Source organism: Panulirus ornatus, chromosome 56 (assembly GCF_036320965.1).
Source record: "Panulirus ornatus isolate Po-2019 chromosome 56, ASM3632096v1, whole genome shotgun sequence".
Lineage (NCBI taxonomy): Eukaryota > Metazoa > Arthropoda > Malacostraca > Decapoda > Palinuridae > Panulirus > Panulirus ornatus.
In genome coordinates this window covers 27,428,883-27,445,658 of record NC_092279.1, presented here as the reverse complement: position 1 = coordinate 27,445,658, position 16,776 = coordinate 27,428,883, and the positions used below count along the sequence as shown (strand labels likewise).

The following is a 16,776-nucleotide window of genomic DNA, read 5'->3' as shown; positions in this document are numbered from 1 at the left end:
TTTTATTATACTTTGTCGCTGTCTCCCGCGTTTGCGAGGTAGCACAAGGAAACAGACGAAAGAAATGGCCCAACCCCCCCCCCATACACATGTATATACATACGTCCACACACGCAAATATACATACCTACACAGCTTTCCATAGTTTACCCCAGACGCTTCACATGCCCTGCTTCAATCCACTGACAGCACGTCAACCCCGGTATACCACATCGCTCCAATTCACTCTATTCCTTGCCCTCCTTTCACCCTCCTGCATGTTCAGGCCCCGATCACACAAAATCTTTTTCACTCCATCTTTCCACCTCCAATTTGGTCTCCCTCTTCTCCTTGTTCCCTCCACCTCCGACACATATATCCTCTTGGTCAATCTTTCCTCACTCATCCTCTCCATGTGCCCAAACCACTTCAAAACACCCTCTTCTGCTCTCTCAACCACGCTCTTTTTATTTCCAGACATCTCTCTTACCCGTACGTTACTCACTCGATCAAACCACCTCACACCACACATTGTCCTCAAACATCTCATTTCCAGCACATCCATCCTCCTGCGCACAACTCTATCCATAGCCCACGCCTCGCAACCATACAACATTGTTGGAACCACTATTCCTTCAAACATACCCATTTTTGCTTTCCGAGATAATGTTCTCGACTTCCACACATTCTTCAAGGCCCCCAGGATTTTCGCCCCCTCCCCCAACCTATGATCCACTTCCGCTTCCATGGTTCCATCCGCTGCCAGATCCACTCCCAGATATCTAAAACACTTCACTTCCTCCAGTTTTTCTCCATTCAAACTCACCTCCCAATTGACTTGACCCTCAACCCTACTGTACCTAATAACCTTGCTCTTATTCACATTTACTCTTAACTTTCTTCTTCCACACACTTTTCCAAACTCAGTCACCAGCTTCTGCAGTTTCTCACATGAATCAGCCACCAGCGCTGTATCATCAGCGAACAACAACTGACTCACTTCCCAAGCTCTCTCATCCCCAACAGACTTCATACTTGCCCCTCTTTCCAAAACTCTTGCATTTACCTCCCTAACAACCCCATCCATAAACAAATTAAACAACCATGGAGACATCACACTCCCCTGCCGCAAACCTACATTCACTGAGAACCAATCACTTTCCTCTCTTCCTACACGTACACATGCCTTACATCCTCGATAAAAACTTTTCACTGCTTCTAACAACTTTCCTCCCACACCATATATTCTTAATACCTTCCACAGAGCATCTCTATCAACTGTATCATATGCCTTCTCCAGATCCATAAATGCTACATACAAATCCATTAGCTTTTCTAAGTATTTCTCACATACATTCTTCAAAGCAAACACCTGATCCACACATCCTCTACCACTTCTGAAACCACACTGCTCTTCCCCAATCTGATGCTCTGTACATGCCTTCACCCTCTCAATCAATACCCTCCCATATAATTTACCAGGAATACTCAACAAACTTATACCTCTGTAATTTGAGCACTCACTCTTATCCCCTTTGCCTTTGTACAATGGCACTATGCACGCATTCCGCCAATCCTCAGGCACCTCACCATGAGTCATACATACATTAAATAACCTTACCAACCAGTCAACAATACAGTCACCCCCTTTTTTAATAAATTCCACTGCAATACCATCCAAACCCGCTGCCTTGCCGGCTTTCATCTTCCGCAAAGCTTTCACTACCTCTTCTCTGTTTACCAAATCATTTTCCCTAACCCTCTCACTTTGCACACCACCTCGACCAAAACACCCTATATCTGCCACTCTATCATCAAACACATTCAACAAACCTTCAAAATACTCACTCCATCTCCTTCTCACATCACCACTACTTGTTATCACCTCCCCACTTGCGCCCTTCACCGAAGTTCCCATTTGCTCCCTTGTCTTACGCACTTTATTTACCTCCTTCCAGAACATCTTTTTATTCTCCCTAAAATTTAATGATACTCTCTCACCCCAACTCTCATTTGCCCTTTTTTTCACCTCTTGCACCTTTCTCTTGACCTCCTGTCTCTTTCTTTTATACATCTCCCACTCAATTGCATTTTTTCCCTGGATTTATTGGATTACGTGTTAATTGACAGGCGTGCGAAAGAGAGACTTTTGGATGTTAATGTGCTGAGAGGTGCAACTGGAGGGATGTCTGATCATTATCTTGTGGAGGCTAAGGTGAAGATTTGTATGGGTTTTCAGAAAAGAAGAGTGAATGTTGGGGTGAAGAGGGTGGTGAGAGTAAGTGAGCTTGAGAAGGAGACCTGTGTGAGGAAGTACCAGGAGAGACTGAGTACAGAATGGAAAAAGGTGAGAACAATGGAAGTAAGGGGAGTGGGGGAGGAATGGGATGTATTTAGGGAATCAGTGATGGATTGCACAAAAGATGCTTGTGGCATGAGAAGAGTGGGAGGTGGGTTGATTAGAAAGGGTAGTGAGTGGTGGGATGAAGAAGTAAGAGTATTAGTGAAAGAGAAGAGAGAGGCATTTGGACGATATATATATATATATATATATATATACATGTGTATACATGTGTATGGGGGGGGGGGTGGGGCCATTTCTTTCGTCTGTTTCCTTGCGCTACCTCGCAAACGTGGGAGACAGCGACAAAGTATAAAAAAAAAAAAAAAAAAAAAAAAAATATATATATATATATATATATATATAATATATATAATAAATAAAAAATAATATATATATATATATATATATATATATATATATATATATATATATATATATATATATATATATATATATATATAGCGCAAGGAAACAGACGAAAGAAATGGCCCAACCCACCCCCATACACATGTATATACATACGTCCACACACGCAAATATACATACCTACTCAGCTTTCCATGGTTTACCCCAGACGCTTCACATGCCCTGATTCAATCCACTGACAGCACGTCAACCTCGGTATACCACATCGATCCAATTCACTCTATTCCTTGCCTTCCTTTCACCCTCCTGCATGTTCAGGCCCCGATCACACAAAATCTTTTTCACTCCATCTTTCCGCCTCCAATTTGGTCTCCCACTTCTCCTCGTTCCCTCCACCTCCGACAGATATATCCTCTTGGTCAATCTTTCCTCACTCATTCTCTCCATGTGCCCAAACCATTTCAAAACACAATCTTCTGCTCTCTCAACCACGCTCTTTTTATTTCCACACATCTCTCTTACCCTTACGTTACTTACTCGATCAAACCACCTCACACCACACATTGTCCTCAAACATCTCATTTCCAGCACATCCACCCTCCTGCGCACAACTCTATCCATAGCCCACGCCTCGCAACCATACAACATTGTTGGAACCACTATTCCTTCAAGCATACCCATTTTTGCTTTCCGAGATAATGTTCTCGACTTCCACACATTCTTCAAGGCTCCCAGGATTTTCGCCCCCTCCCCCACCGTATGATCCACTTCCGCTTCCATGGTTCCATCCGCTGCCACATCCACTCCCAGATATCTAAAACACTTTACTTCCTCCAGTTTTTCTCCATTCAAACTTACCTCCCAATTGACTTGACCCTCAACCCTCCTGTACCTAATAACCTTGCTCTTATTCACAATTACTCTAAACTTTCTTCTTTCACACACTTTACCAAACTCAGTCACCAGCTTCTGCAGTTTCTCACATGAATCAACCACCAGCGCTGTATCATCAGCGAACAACAACTGACTCACTTCCCAAGCTCTCTCATCCACAACAGACTTCATACTTGCCCCTCTTTCCAAAACTCTTGCATTCACCTCCCAAACAACCCCATCCATAAACAAATTAAACAACCATGGAGACATCACACACCCCTGCCGCAAACCTACATTCACTGAGAACCAATCACTTTCCTCTCTTCCTACACGTACACATGCCTTACATCCTCGATAAAAACTTTTCACTGCTTCTAACAACTTGCCTCCCACACCATATATTCTTAATACCTTGCACAGAGCATCTCTATCAACTCTATCATATGCCTTCTCCAGATCCATAAATGCTATATACAAATCCATTTGCTTTTCTAAGTATTTCTCACATACATTCTTCAAAGCAAACACCTGATCCACACATCCTCTACCACTTCTGAAACCACACTGCTCTTCCCCAATATGATGCTCTGTACATGCCTTCACCCTCTCAGTCAATACCCTCCCATATAATTTACCAGGAATACTCAACAAACTTATGCCTATGTAATTTGAGCACTCACTCTTATCCCCTTTGCCTTTGTACAATGGCACTATGCACGCACTCCGCCAATCCTCAGGCACCTCACCATGAGTCATACATACATTAAATAACCTTACCAACCAGTCAATAATACAGTCACCCCCTTTTTTAATAAATTCCACTGCAATACCATCCAAACCTGCTGCCTTGCCGGCTTTCATCTTCCGCAAAGCTTTTACTACCTTTTCTCTGTTTACCAAATCATTTTCCCTAACCCTCTCACTTTGCACACCACCTCGACCAAAACACCCTATATCTGCCACTCTATCATCAAACACATTCAACAAACCTTCAAAATACTCACTCCATCTCCTTATCACATCACCACTACTTGTTATCACCTCCCCATTTGTGCCCTTCACTGAAGTTCCCATTTGCTCCCTTGTCTTACGCACTTTATTTACCTCCTTCCAGAACATCGTTTTATTCTCCCTAAAATTTAATGATACTCTCTCACCCCAACTCTCATTTGTCCTCTTTTTCACCTCTTGCACCTTTCTCTTGACGTCCTGTCTCTTTCTTTTATACATCTCCCACTCAATTGCATTTTTTCCCTGCAAAAATCGTCCAAATGCCTCTCTCTTCTGTTTCACTAATAATATATATGTGTCGGAGGTGGAGGGAATGAGGAGAAGTGGGAGACGAAATTGGAGGTGGAAAGATGGAGTGGAAAAAGATTTTGTGTGATCGGGGCCTGAACATGCAGGAGGGTGAAAGGTGGCCAAGGAATAGAGTGAATTGGATTGATATGGTATACCGGGGCTGACGTGCTGTCAGTGGATTGAATCAGGGCATGTGAAGAGTCTGGGGTAAACCATGGAAAGTTGTGTGGGGCCTGGATGTGGAAAGGGAGCTGTGGTTTCGGGTATTATTGCATGACAGCTGGAGACTGAGTGTGAACGAATGGGGCCCTTGTTGTCTTTTCCTAGCGCTACCTCGCACACATGAGGGGGAGGGGGATGGTGTTCCATGTGTGGCGAGGTGGCGATGGGAATGAATAAAGGCAGACAGTGTGAATTGTGTGCATGGGTATATATGTATGTGTCTGTGTGTGTATATATATGTGTACATTGAGATGTATAGGTATGTATATTTGCGTGTGTGGACGTGTATGTATATACATGTGTATGTGGATGGGTTGGGCCATTTCTTTTGTCTGTTTCCTTGCGCTACCTCGCCAACACGGGACACGGTGACAAAGCAAAATAAATAAAATAAGAATATATATATATATATATATACACAAAGGCAGAGGGGATAAGAGTGAGTGCTCAAATTACAGAGGTATAAGTTTGTTGAGTATTCCTGGTACATTATATGGGAGGGTATTGAGTGAGAGTGTGAAGGCATGTACAGAGCATCAGATTGGGGAAGAGCAGTGTGGTTTCAGAAGTGGTAGAGGATGTGTGGATCAGGTGTTTGCTTTGAAGAATGTATGTGAGAAATACTTAGAAAAGCTAATGGATTTGTATGTAGCATTTATGGATCTGGAGAAGGCATATGATAGAGTTGATAGAGATGCTCTGTGGAAGGTATTAACAATATATGGTGTGGGAGGCAAGTTGTTAGAAGCAGTGAAAAGTTTTATCGAGGATGTAAGGCATGTGTACGTGTAGGAAGAGAGGAAAGTGATTGGTTCTCAGTGAATGTAGGTTTGTGGCAGGGGTGTGTGATGTCTCCATGGTTGTTTAATTTGTTTATGGATGGGGTTGTTAGGGAGGTGAATGCAAGAGTTTTGGAAAGAGGGGCAAGTATGCAGTCTGTTGTGGATGAGAGAGCTTGGGAAGTGAGTCAGTTGTTGTTCGCTGATGATACAGCGCTGGTGGCTGATTCAAGTGAGAAACTGCAGAAGCTGGTGACTGAGTTTGGTAAAGTGTGTGAAAGAAGAAAGTTAAGAGTAAATGTGAATAAGAGCAAGGTTATTAGGTACAGGAGGGTTGAGGGTCAAGTCAATTGGGAGGTAAGTTTGAATGGAGAAAAACTGGAGGAAGTTAAGTGTTTTAGATATCTGGGAGTGGATCTAGCAGCAGATGGAACCATGGAAGCGGAAGTAAATCATAGGGTGGGGGAGGGGGCGAAAAACCTGGGAGCCTTGAAGAATGTGTGGAAGTCGAGAGCATTATCTTGGAAAGCAAAGATGGGTATGTTTGAAGGAATAGTGGTTCCAACAATGTTGTATGGTTGCGAGGCGTGGGCTATGGATAGAGTTGTGCGCAGGAGGGTCGATGTGCTGGAAATGAGATGTTTGAGGACAATATGTGATGTGAGGTGGTTTGATCAAGTAAGTAATGTAAGGGTATGAGAGATGTGTGGAAATAAAAAGAGCATGGTTGAGAGATCAGAAGAGGGTGTTTTGAAATGGTTTGGTCACATGGAGAGAATGAGTGAGGAAAGATTGACCAAGAGGATATATGTGTCAGAGGTGGAGGGAACGAGGAGAAGTGGGAGACCAAATTGGAGGTGGAAAGATGGAGTGAAAAAGATTTTGAGCGATCGGGGCCTGAACATGCAGGAGGGTGAAAGGCGTGCAAGGAATAGAGTGAATTGGAACAATGTGGTATACTGGGGTCGACGTGCTGCCAATGGATTGAACCAGGGCATGTGAAGCGTCTGGGGTAAACCATGGAAAGTTGTGTGGGGCCTGGATGTGGAAAGGGAGCTTTGGTTTCGGTGCATTATTACATGACAGCTAGAGACTGAGTGTGAACGAATGGGGCCTTTGGTGTCTTTTCCTAGCGCTACCTCGCACACATGAGGGGGGAGGGGGATGTTATTCCATGTGTGGCGAGGTGGCGATGGGAGCAAATAAAGGCAGACAGTATGAATTATGTACATGTGTATATATGTATATGTCTGTGTGTGTATATATATATGTGTACATTGAGATGTATAGGTATGTATATTTGCGTGTGTGGACGTGTATGTATATACATGTGTATGTGGGCGGGTTGGGCCATTCTTTCATCTGTTTCCTTGCGCTACCTCACTAATGCGGGAGACAGCGACAAAGCAAAATAAATAAAATATATAAATACATTGAGATGTATAGGTATGCATATTTGCGTGTGTGGACGTGTATGTATATACATATGTAGGTGGGTGGGTTGGGCCATTCTTTCGTCTGTTTCCTTGCGCTACGCTACCTTGCTAACGCGGGAGACAGCGACAAAGCAAAAAAAAAAAAACAGTTCATACTGTCTGCCCTTATTCATTCCCGACACCATCCCGTCAAACATGATATGACAGCCCCCTCCCCCCGCATGTGCGTGAGGTAGCGTTAGGAAAAGAACAAAGGCCACATTGGTTCACATTCAGTCTCTCGCTGTTATGTATGATGCACCAAAATCACAGCTCCCTTTGCACATCCAGGCCCCACAAAACTTTCCATGGTTTACCCCAGACGCTTCACATGCCCTGGTTCAATCCATTGACAGCACATCGACCCTGGTATACCACATCATTCCAATTCACTCTATTCCTTGCTCACCTTTCACCCTCCTGCATGTTCAGGACCCGATCACTCAAAATCCTTTTCACTCCATCTTTCCTCCTCCAATTTGGTCTCCCACTTCTCGTTCCCTCCACCTCTGACACATATATCCTCTTGGTCAATCTTTCCTCACTCATTCTCTCCAAGTGACCAAACCATTTCAAAACACTCTTTTCTGCTCTCTCAAGCACACTCTTTTTATTACCACACATAACTCTTACCCTTTCATTACTTACTCGATCAAACCACCTCACACCACATATTGTCCTCAAACATCTCATTTTTAGCACATCCACCCTCCTCCACACAACTCTATCTATAGCCCATGCCTCGCAACCAAATAACATTGTTGGAACCAATATTCCTTCAAACATACCCATCTTTGCTTTCCAAGATAACTTTCTCGACTTCCACACAAATTTTCGACACTCCCAGAACTGTCACCCCCTCCCCCACCCTATGACTCACTTCCGCTTCTATGGTTCCATTCTCTGCCAAATCCACTCCCAGATATCTAAAACACTTCACTTCCTCCAGTTTTTCTCCATTCAAACTCACCTCCCAGTTGACTTGTCCCCCAACCCTACTGTACCTAATAACCTTGCTCTTATTCACATTTACTCTCAACTTTCTTCTTTCACACACTTTACCAAACTCAGTACCAGCTTCTGCAGTTTCTCACATGAATCAGCCACCAGCACTGTATCATCAGCAAACAACAACTGACTCACTTCCCAAGCTCTATCATCCACAACAGACTACATACTTGCCCCTCTCTCCAAAACCCTTGCATTCACCTCCCTAATAACCCCATCCATAAACAAAGTAAACAACCATGGAGACATCACACACCCCTGCCGCAAACCAACATTCACTGAGAACCAATAGCTTTCCTCTCTTCCTACACGTACACATGCCTTACATCCTCGATAAAAACTTTTCACTGCTTCTAACAACTTACCTCCCACATCATATATTCTTAATACCTTCCACAGAGCATCTCTATCAACTCTATCATATCCCTTCTTCAGATCCATAAATACTACATACAAATCCATTTGCTTTTCTAAGTATTTCTCGCATACATTCTTCAAACCAAACACCTGATCCACACATCCTCTACCACTTCTAAAACCACACTGCTCTTCCCCAATCTGATGCTCTGTACATGTCTTCACCCTCTCAATCAATACCCTCCCATAAAATTTCCCAGGAATACTCAACAAACTTATACCTCTGTAATTTCGGCACTCACTTTTATCCCCTTTGCCTTTGTACAATGGCACTATGCAAGCATTCTGCCAATCCTCAGGCACCTCACTATGAGTCATACATACATTAGATAACTTTACCAACCAGTCAATATTACAGTCACCCCCTTTTTTATTAAATTCCACTGCAATACCATCCAAACCTGCTGCCTTCCCAGCTTTCATCTTCCGCAAAGCTTTTACTACCTCCTCTCTGTTTACCAAATCATTCAACCTAACCCTCTCACTTTGCACACCACCTTGACCAAAACACTCTATATCTGCCCCTCTGTCATCAAACACATTCAGCAAACCTTCAAAATGCTCACTCCATCTTCTCACATCACCATTACTTGTTATCACCTCACCATTAGCCCCCTTCACTGATGATCCCATTTGTTCTCTTGTCTTCCGCACTTTATTTACCTCCTTCCAAAACATCTTTTTATTCTCCCTAAAATTTAATGATACTCTCTCACCCCAACTCTCATTTGCCCTCTTTTTCACCTCTTGCACCTTTCTCTTGACCTCCTGCCTCTTTCTTTTATACATCTCCCAGTCATTTGCTTTATTTCCCTGTAAAAATCGTCCAAATGCCTCTCTCTTCTCTTTCACTAATAATCTTACTTCTTCATCTCACCACTCACTACCCTTTTTATTCTGCCCACCTCCCACACTTCTCATGCCACAAGCATCTATTGTGCAAGCCATCACTGCTTCCCTAAATACATATCATTCCTCCCCCACTCCCCTTACGTCCTTTGCTCTCACCTTTTTCCATTCTGTACTCAGTCTCTCCTGGTACTTCCTCACACAAGTCTCCTTCCCAAGCTCACTTACTCTCACCACTCTCTTCACCCCAGCATTCTCTCTACTTTTCTGAAAACCTCTACAAATCTTCACCTTCCCCTCCACAAGATAATGATCAGACATCCCTCCAGTTGCACCTCTCAGCACATTAACATCCAAAAGTCCCTCTTTCGCGCGCCTATCAATTAACACATAATTCAATAACGCTTTCTGGCCATCTCTCCTACTTATATATGTATACGTATGTATATCTTTCTTTTTAAACCAGGTATTCCCAATCACCAGTCCTTTTTCAGCACATGAATCTACAAGCTCTTCACCATTTCCATTTACAACACTGAACACCCCATGTACACCAATTATTCCCTCAACTGCCACATTACTCACCTTTGCATTCAAATCACCCATCACTATAATCTGGTCTCGTGCATCAAAACTACTAACACATCACTCAGCTGCTTCCAAAACACTTGCCTCTCATGATCTTTCTTCTCATGCCCAGATGCATATGCACCAATAATCACCCATCTCTCTCCATCCACTTTCAGTTTTACCTATATCAATCTAGAGTTTACTTTCTTACACTCTATCACATACTCCCACAACTCCTGTTTCAGGAGTAGTGCTACTCCTTCCCTTGCTCTTGTCCTCTCAGTAACCCCTGACTTTACTCCCAAGACATTCCCAAACCACTCTTCCCCTTTCCCTTTGAGTTTCATTTCACTCAGAGCCAAAACATCCAGGTTCCTTTCCTCAAACATACTACCTATATCTCCTTTTTTCTCATCTTGGTTACATCCACACACATTTAGACACCCCAATCTGAGCCTTCGAGGAGGATGAGCACTGCCCTTATGACTCCTTCTTCTGTTTCCTCTTTTAGAAAGTGTATTAATCAATAATCACTTGATCTTTGTTTTTAGATCTTTCCTTGTCATGACAGCTCACTGAATTGACCCAATCACCAGGGCCTGGAAGCATTCTTTCCTCACCTATACCCCTATACCCGTCTGACTGGTCAGCACACTTATGAAACCTCAACAGAGACCATGGTTCAAGTCCATGAGCACTTCAACATTCAGGACAATGTAGTCAGGGCAACCACCAACAGCAGGTCAAACTTCATTAAGGCTTTTACCCAGTATGGCAGCCAGATGGACTTGTTGCCTGACCTCAGTGATGTTGGCAGACTGCCTTAGGCCAACAAGGACGACATGGCTGAGGGTAACGGCACCATCAACAATGTAACCCTTGGCGAACTCTTTGGTGAGAAACACGAGCACCCCAGTCTACCAGTCCACATGAGATGTGCGGCTCACACCTTCAACCTGGTGGCCTTCATGGACTTGGGCAAGGGCCTCCTCAAGCAGATGGGCTCTGCCGTCACTGCCTTCAATGCCCTCAACAAGAAGGCCCATTGCAAGACTTAGGCACTCTTCGATACTCATAGGGGAGGAGCCCTCAGATTGGCGATGCCATCGAGAAGGGACTGGGTAGGAGGCTGGTGGTCCCTAGAAAGACAAGGTGTAATGCTTTGTGCAACTCATTTGTCATCCTCAACAACATCCTGGCCACCAAGAAGGCTGAGGTTGACAGATTTCTTAAATGCATCGAGACCCTCTCAGCCTTCAGTGACCAGTAGAAAGCCTTCCCGAAGGAGTGGGCCAGTCATGTCCCATTTGGATGTCACCCACAACATCCAGGGGGGAGAAGAATGCCTACCTTGGAACCCTCCTTTTCATAGTGACCATCACTCTTATGAAGCCCAAGAACATGAGGAAGAGCTTGGCCATCTTCAAACCACTGGTTGATGCCCTTGTAGCAGCCATCAACATCTGGTTCAACCACTACCTGAATGACTGGGACAGCCAGCTGGCAGGTGCCTTGCAACCCAAGTTCCAGCTCCACTGGCTGCAGAGGTTCGATAGCAACCAAACAATCTCTATCAAGGCCACCATGGAGGATGAAGTTTAGAAAGCACTGAGGGACCGTAACGGCAACAGCACCACCCACTTCAGAAGCAGCAGCATGTGGTCACTGCTGTGCATGCCTGATGACCTCTTCGCTTGGTGAATGGCCGCTGGCTTAAGTACTAATTTCAAGCAGAAGGCTAAGAAACTTGTTGACACCTGGCTGGACACATGGGAAGGAGAGCATGGCCGATTCTGACTTCATAGAGAAGGGGATCTTCACCAACCTCTTCCTGAAGTGCAACACGCCCATTCCGTCCTCTGCCATAGTGAAATTGCTTTTCTCTCTTGGCAAGGACTTCCTGAGGCCCATGAGGTCAAGACTGTCAGCTGGGCCTAACTTTGAGAAGTTAGTCTTCCTGAAGGGCAACCTGCACACAATGTGAGTGTGTGACTCATAGACTCTAATTTTAAAGACTTATTGTCATAATGTGATTATTGTATCTTAAGTTGTCAGTTATTAGTAATCATTTCTTTTTTTACATTTTGAGTTGACTAATTGCTGATTCTGAGTTTGTATATGAATATTGTACTCTACAGTTTATTTGATAGTTTAATAAATGTACTTAAATTTCAAACTTACCTTTCAATTCCTACCATAATAACTATCTGGTAAATCAGAATTAAGTTCATGGAATTGGTTTGGTTATAAGGGTTTCAAAACTACATTTTTTAACAAAAGATTTAAAAATTAAGCAAAAAAGTAATACTTTTGTAGAAAAAGCTTACTTATTCTTGGATTTAGCATGGATAAGCATTTTCTATGGGTTTTTGAAGTTTTTTCCTTTTTCTTAATTTCCATTTAAAAAGTTATCATTATTCTATTATTATTTACTTATGATAACTAGGTATTAGAATTATCTGATTATTGATATCGGACTTTGAAATTGGGTTATTGGATTATGGCTATCGAAGTTAACTAATTTTTAGTTATTGGTGCCCACCACTGATTTTCTCACAGCATTAAACTCAATACATTGATATTATTTCCATATCATCCAGAACAGAATGAATTATGTTTCACTATATGATGTTATATCTCTCAGTTTATAACTCGCTGGCTGTTATGTGAACATAATGCCAATATATTTAACTCCATGGAGATAATGAAATGAAAAGAGGTATGCTTCATATGTGCAGAGTAATTTTTCATTATATATTGGAATACCCAACTCTGCTGGCTTGCTGAAGGTATGGATCCCTGGTTCCATGAAGTAGATTTGCTTCCCTGCTACCTTATGGGGAAAAAAGTCTTGTCCTGACCATCATCACCTTTTTTTTTATTTTTTCTTAACCTATTATATCACTTTCATATGCTTAATTTTTACTATTTTTTTTATACACAATTACCTCTTGTACCTTATTGAGTTACCTTATTTAGGTGGTCTCATGCACTTATCCATTCTCATGATATCGTGCATGATACACCAAAAAACAGAGCCTGCCATCCAAAGGCAACCCGTATGGACTATTCCATGGTTTACCTTGACTTCTCGTCATGTGTTATCTTTCAGCCCATTGAGAGCAAGTTGCCTCCCCCCATATACCACATCAGTCCAATTAATTTTGTCCCATGCACACATCTTATCCCTAAACACACTTTCACTCCATCCATGCATCTCCTTCTTGGCTTCTCCTTCCCCTTCTACCTTCCACTTCTGTTACATATATTTTCTTAGTCTATCTCTTCCTCTCCTTGTGTTTAAACCATTTCAACACACCCTGATCAGTTCTCTCAATCATAGTTTGCTCATTACCACACTTCTTTCTTACATTCTCATTTCTTACTTCTTTTCTGTCAAGACAAGGCATATAGAGTAAAAAAAAATATTTTTTTTCATGTGTACATTTGTAAAACTTTTATTGTCATTCTACTGATTGTTTCAGGTATCATTCTATTTACGGAGTGTAGAACAGTTGCAGTTGCCACAAGCAGGAACTGAGAGTTTGGATCTGACTCGCCAGCATGCAGTAAGACTTACATTTGAATTGATTGCTGTATTCTAGTTTGTGTGGATTACATTTGTTTGATACAAATTTTAAGGAAGCATAATTGTAGATTGGTTTATTTTATTTTTGTTTCCTACAATTAACCCCTTAGCATTAGAATACAAACTAGTACCTTGCAATACTAATAGTTGAAATATTTGCTATTTTCATTATAAAATCCCCCAAAGCATTGAAAAGATATTTTTATAATTGTAAGATTGAATGTCTTTTAAAAAGGTGAATTCCCAGCAGTTTGGAAAAAATATTCCTAAATACCTGTAGTCTGCTGAGATTTCACAAAGATCTGTTGATAATGTTAGCTCACCAAAATACCTAGAGAAGACACTGAGTATGTCTGTATAGATAGAATTTTAAAAGTGCCATGTATGATATATTCAACAATAAATGACAGATATTTGGAGAAATGAAAAGCAGGACTATACTGAAAAAGAATGTAAATTTAGATAAGACACTAGTTTTTGAGAGGGGCTGGAGATCACATATTTGTTTGTTTAGTGAAGAACTGGGAATTATGGATTAGTTTATATATTTAGGAGTGAATGTCTGGTAAGGTTGGTAAGGGGAAAGCAAAGTTGAAAATGGAGTAATGCCAAGAATAGAGATTGGAGGTTATTTTAAAACTCTGCTGAGTGGGAAAAATGATGTGCAGCATTTCCATGAAACCTTTATTTATATTTATATATCATACTTTATCTTGTCTCCCACATTAGCGAGGTAGTGCAAGAAAACAGACGAAAGAATGGCCCAACCAATCCACATACACATGTATATACATAAACACCCACACACACACACACATACATACCTATACATTTCAGCATAAACATTTTTTTTTCTATACTCTGTCGCTGTCTCCCATGCTAGTGAGGTAGCGCAGGGAAACAGACGAAAGAATGGCCCAACCCACCCACAGACACATGTATATACATACACGTCCACACATGCACATACACATATCTGTACATCTCAACGTATACATATATATACACACAGACATATACATATATACACATGTACATAATTCATACTCTTTGGCTTTATTCATTCCTGTTGCCAACCTGCTACACATGAAATGACAACCCCCTCCCCCCGCATGTGTGCGAGGTAGTGCTAGGAAAAGTTAACAGAGGCCACATTCATTCACATTCAGTCTCTAGCTGTCATGTATAATGCACTGAAATCACAGCTCCCTTTCCACATCCAGGCCCCACACAACTTTCCATGGTTTACCCCAGATGCTTCACATGCCCTGGTTCAGTCCATTGACAGCACATCGACCCCAGTATACCAAATCGTTCCAATTCACTCTATTCCTTGCACGCCTTTCACCCTCCTGCATGTTCAGGCCCCAATCACTCAAAATCTTTTTCACTCTGTCTCTCCACCTCCGGTTGGATCTCCCACTTCTCCTCGTTCCCTCCACCTGTGACTCTTATATCCTCTTTGTCAATCTTTCCTCACTCATTCTCTCCATGTGACCAAACCATTTCAAAATACCCTCTTCTGCTCTCTCAACCACACTCTTTTTATTACCACACATCTCTCTTACCCTTTCATTACTGACTCAATCAAACCACCACACACCACATATTGTCCTCAAACATCTCATTTCCAGCACATCCACCCTCCTCTGCACACCTTTATCTATAGCCTGTGCCCTGCAACCATATAACATTGTTGTAACCACTATTCCTTCAAGCATACCCATTTTTACTATCCAAGATAACGTTCTCGACTTCCACATATTTTTCAACACTCCCAGAACTTTCAACCCCTCCCCCACCCTATGACTCACTTCTGCTTCCATGGTTCCATTCTCTGCCAAATCCACTCCCAGATATCTAAAAACACTTCACTTCCTCCAGTTTTTCTCCATTCAATCTTACCTCCCAATTGACTTGTCCCTCAATGCTACTGTACCTAATAACCTTGCTCTTATTCACATTTACTCTCAGTTTTCTTCTTTCACACACTTTACCAAACTCAGTCACCAGCTTCTGCATCTTCTCACCCGAATCAGCCACCAGCGCTGTATCATCAGCGAACAACAACTGACTCACTTCCCAAGCTCTCTCATCCACAACAGGCTGCATACTTGCCCCTCTTTCCAAAACTCATGCATTCACCTTTCTAACAACCCCATCCATAAACAAATTAAATAACCATGGAGACATCACGCACCCCTGTCGCAAACCAACATTCACTGAGAACCAATCACTTTCCTCTCGTCCTACACGTACACATGCCTTACATCCTTGATGAAAACTTTTCACTGCTTCTAACAACTTGCCTCCCACACCATGTATTCTTAATACCTTCCGCAGAGAATCTCTATCAACTCTATCATATGCCTTCTCCAGATCCATAAATGCTACATACAAATCCATTTGCTTTTCTTAAGTATTTCTCACATACATTCTTCAAAGCAAACACCTGATCTACACATCCTCTACCACTTCTGAAACCATACTGCTCTTCCCCAGTCTGATGCTCTGTACATGTCTACACCCTCTCAATCAATACCCTCCCATATAATTTCCCAGGAATACTCAACAAACTTATACCTCTGTAATTTGAGCACTCACTCTTATCCCCTTTGCCTTTGCACAATGGCACTATGGAAGCATTCTGCTTATCCTCAGGCACCTCACCATGAGTCATACATTCGTTGAATAACTTTACCAACCAGTCAACAATACAGTCACCCCCTTTTTTAATAAATTCCACTGCAATACCATCCAACCTCTCTGCCTTGCCAGCTTTCATCTTCCACAAAGCTTTTACTACCTCTTCTCTGTTTACCAAATCATTCTCCCTAACCCTCTCACTTTGCACACCACCTCGACCAAAACACCCTATATCTGCCACTCTATCATCAAACACATTCAACAAACCTTCAAAATACTCACTCCATCTCCTCCTCACATCACCACTACTTGTTATTACCTCCCCATTTGCCCCCTTTACTGATGTTCCCATTT

General features: G+C 42.3%; 1 protein-coding gene across 1 annotated transcript in view; it reads left to right on the top strand.

Moving 5' to 3' along the window:
- The window catches only part of LOC139766039 (spatacsin), a 526,943-nt gene that overhangs the window by 143,289 nt on the left and 366,878 nt on the right, over positions 1 to 16,776 (top strand). Inside the window, exon 10 of the mRNA XM_071694164.1 lies at positions 13,673 to 13,756. Coding sequence (XP_071550265.1) covers positions 13,673 to 13,756 — 84 coding nt within the window. The remainder of the gene's footprint in view (positions 1 to 13,672; positions 13,757 to 16,776) is intronic.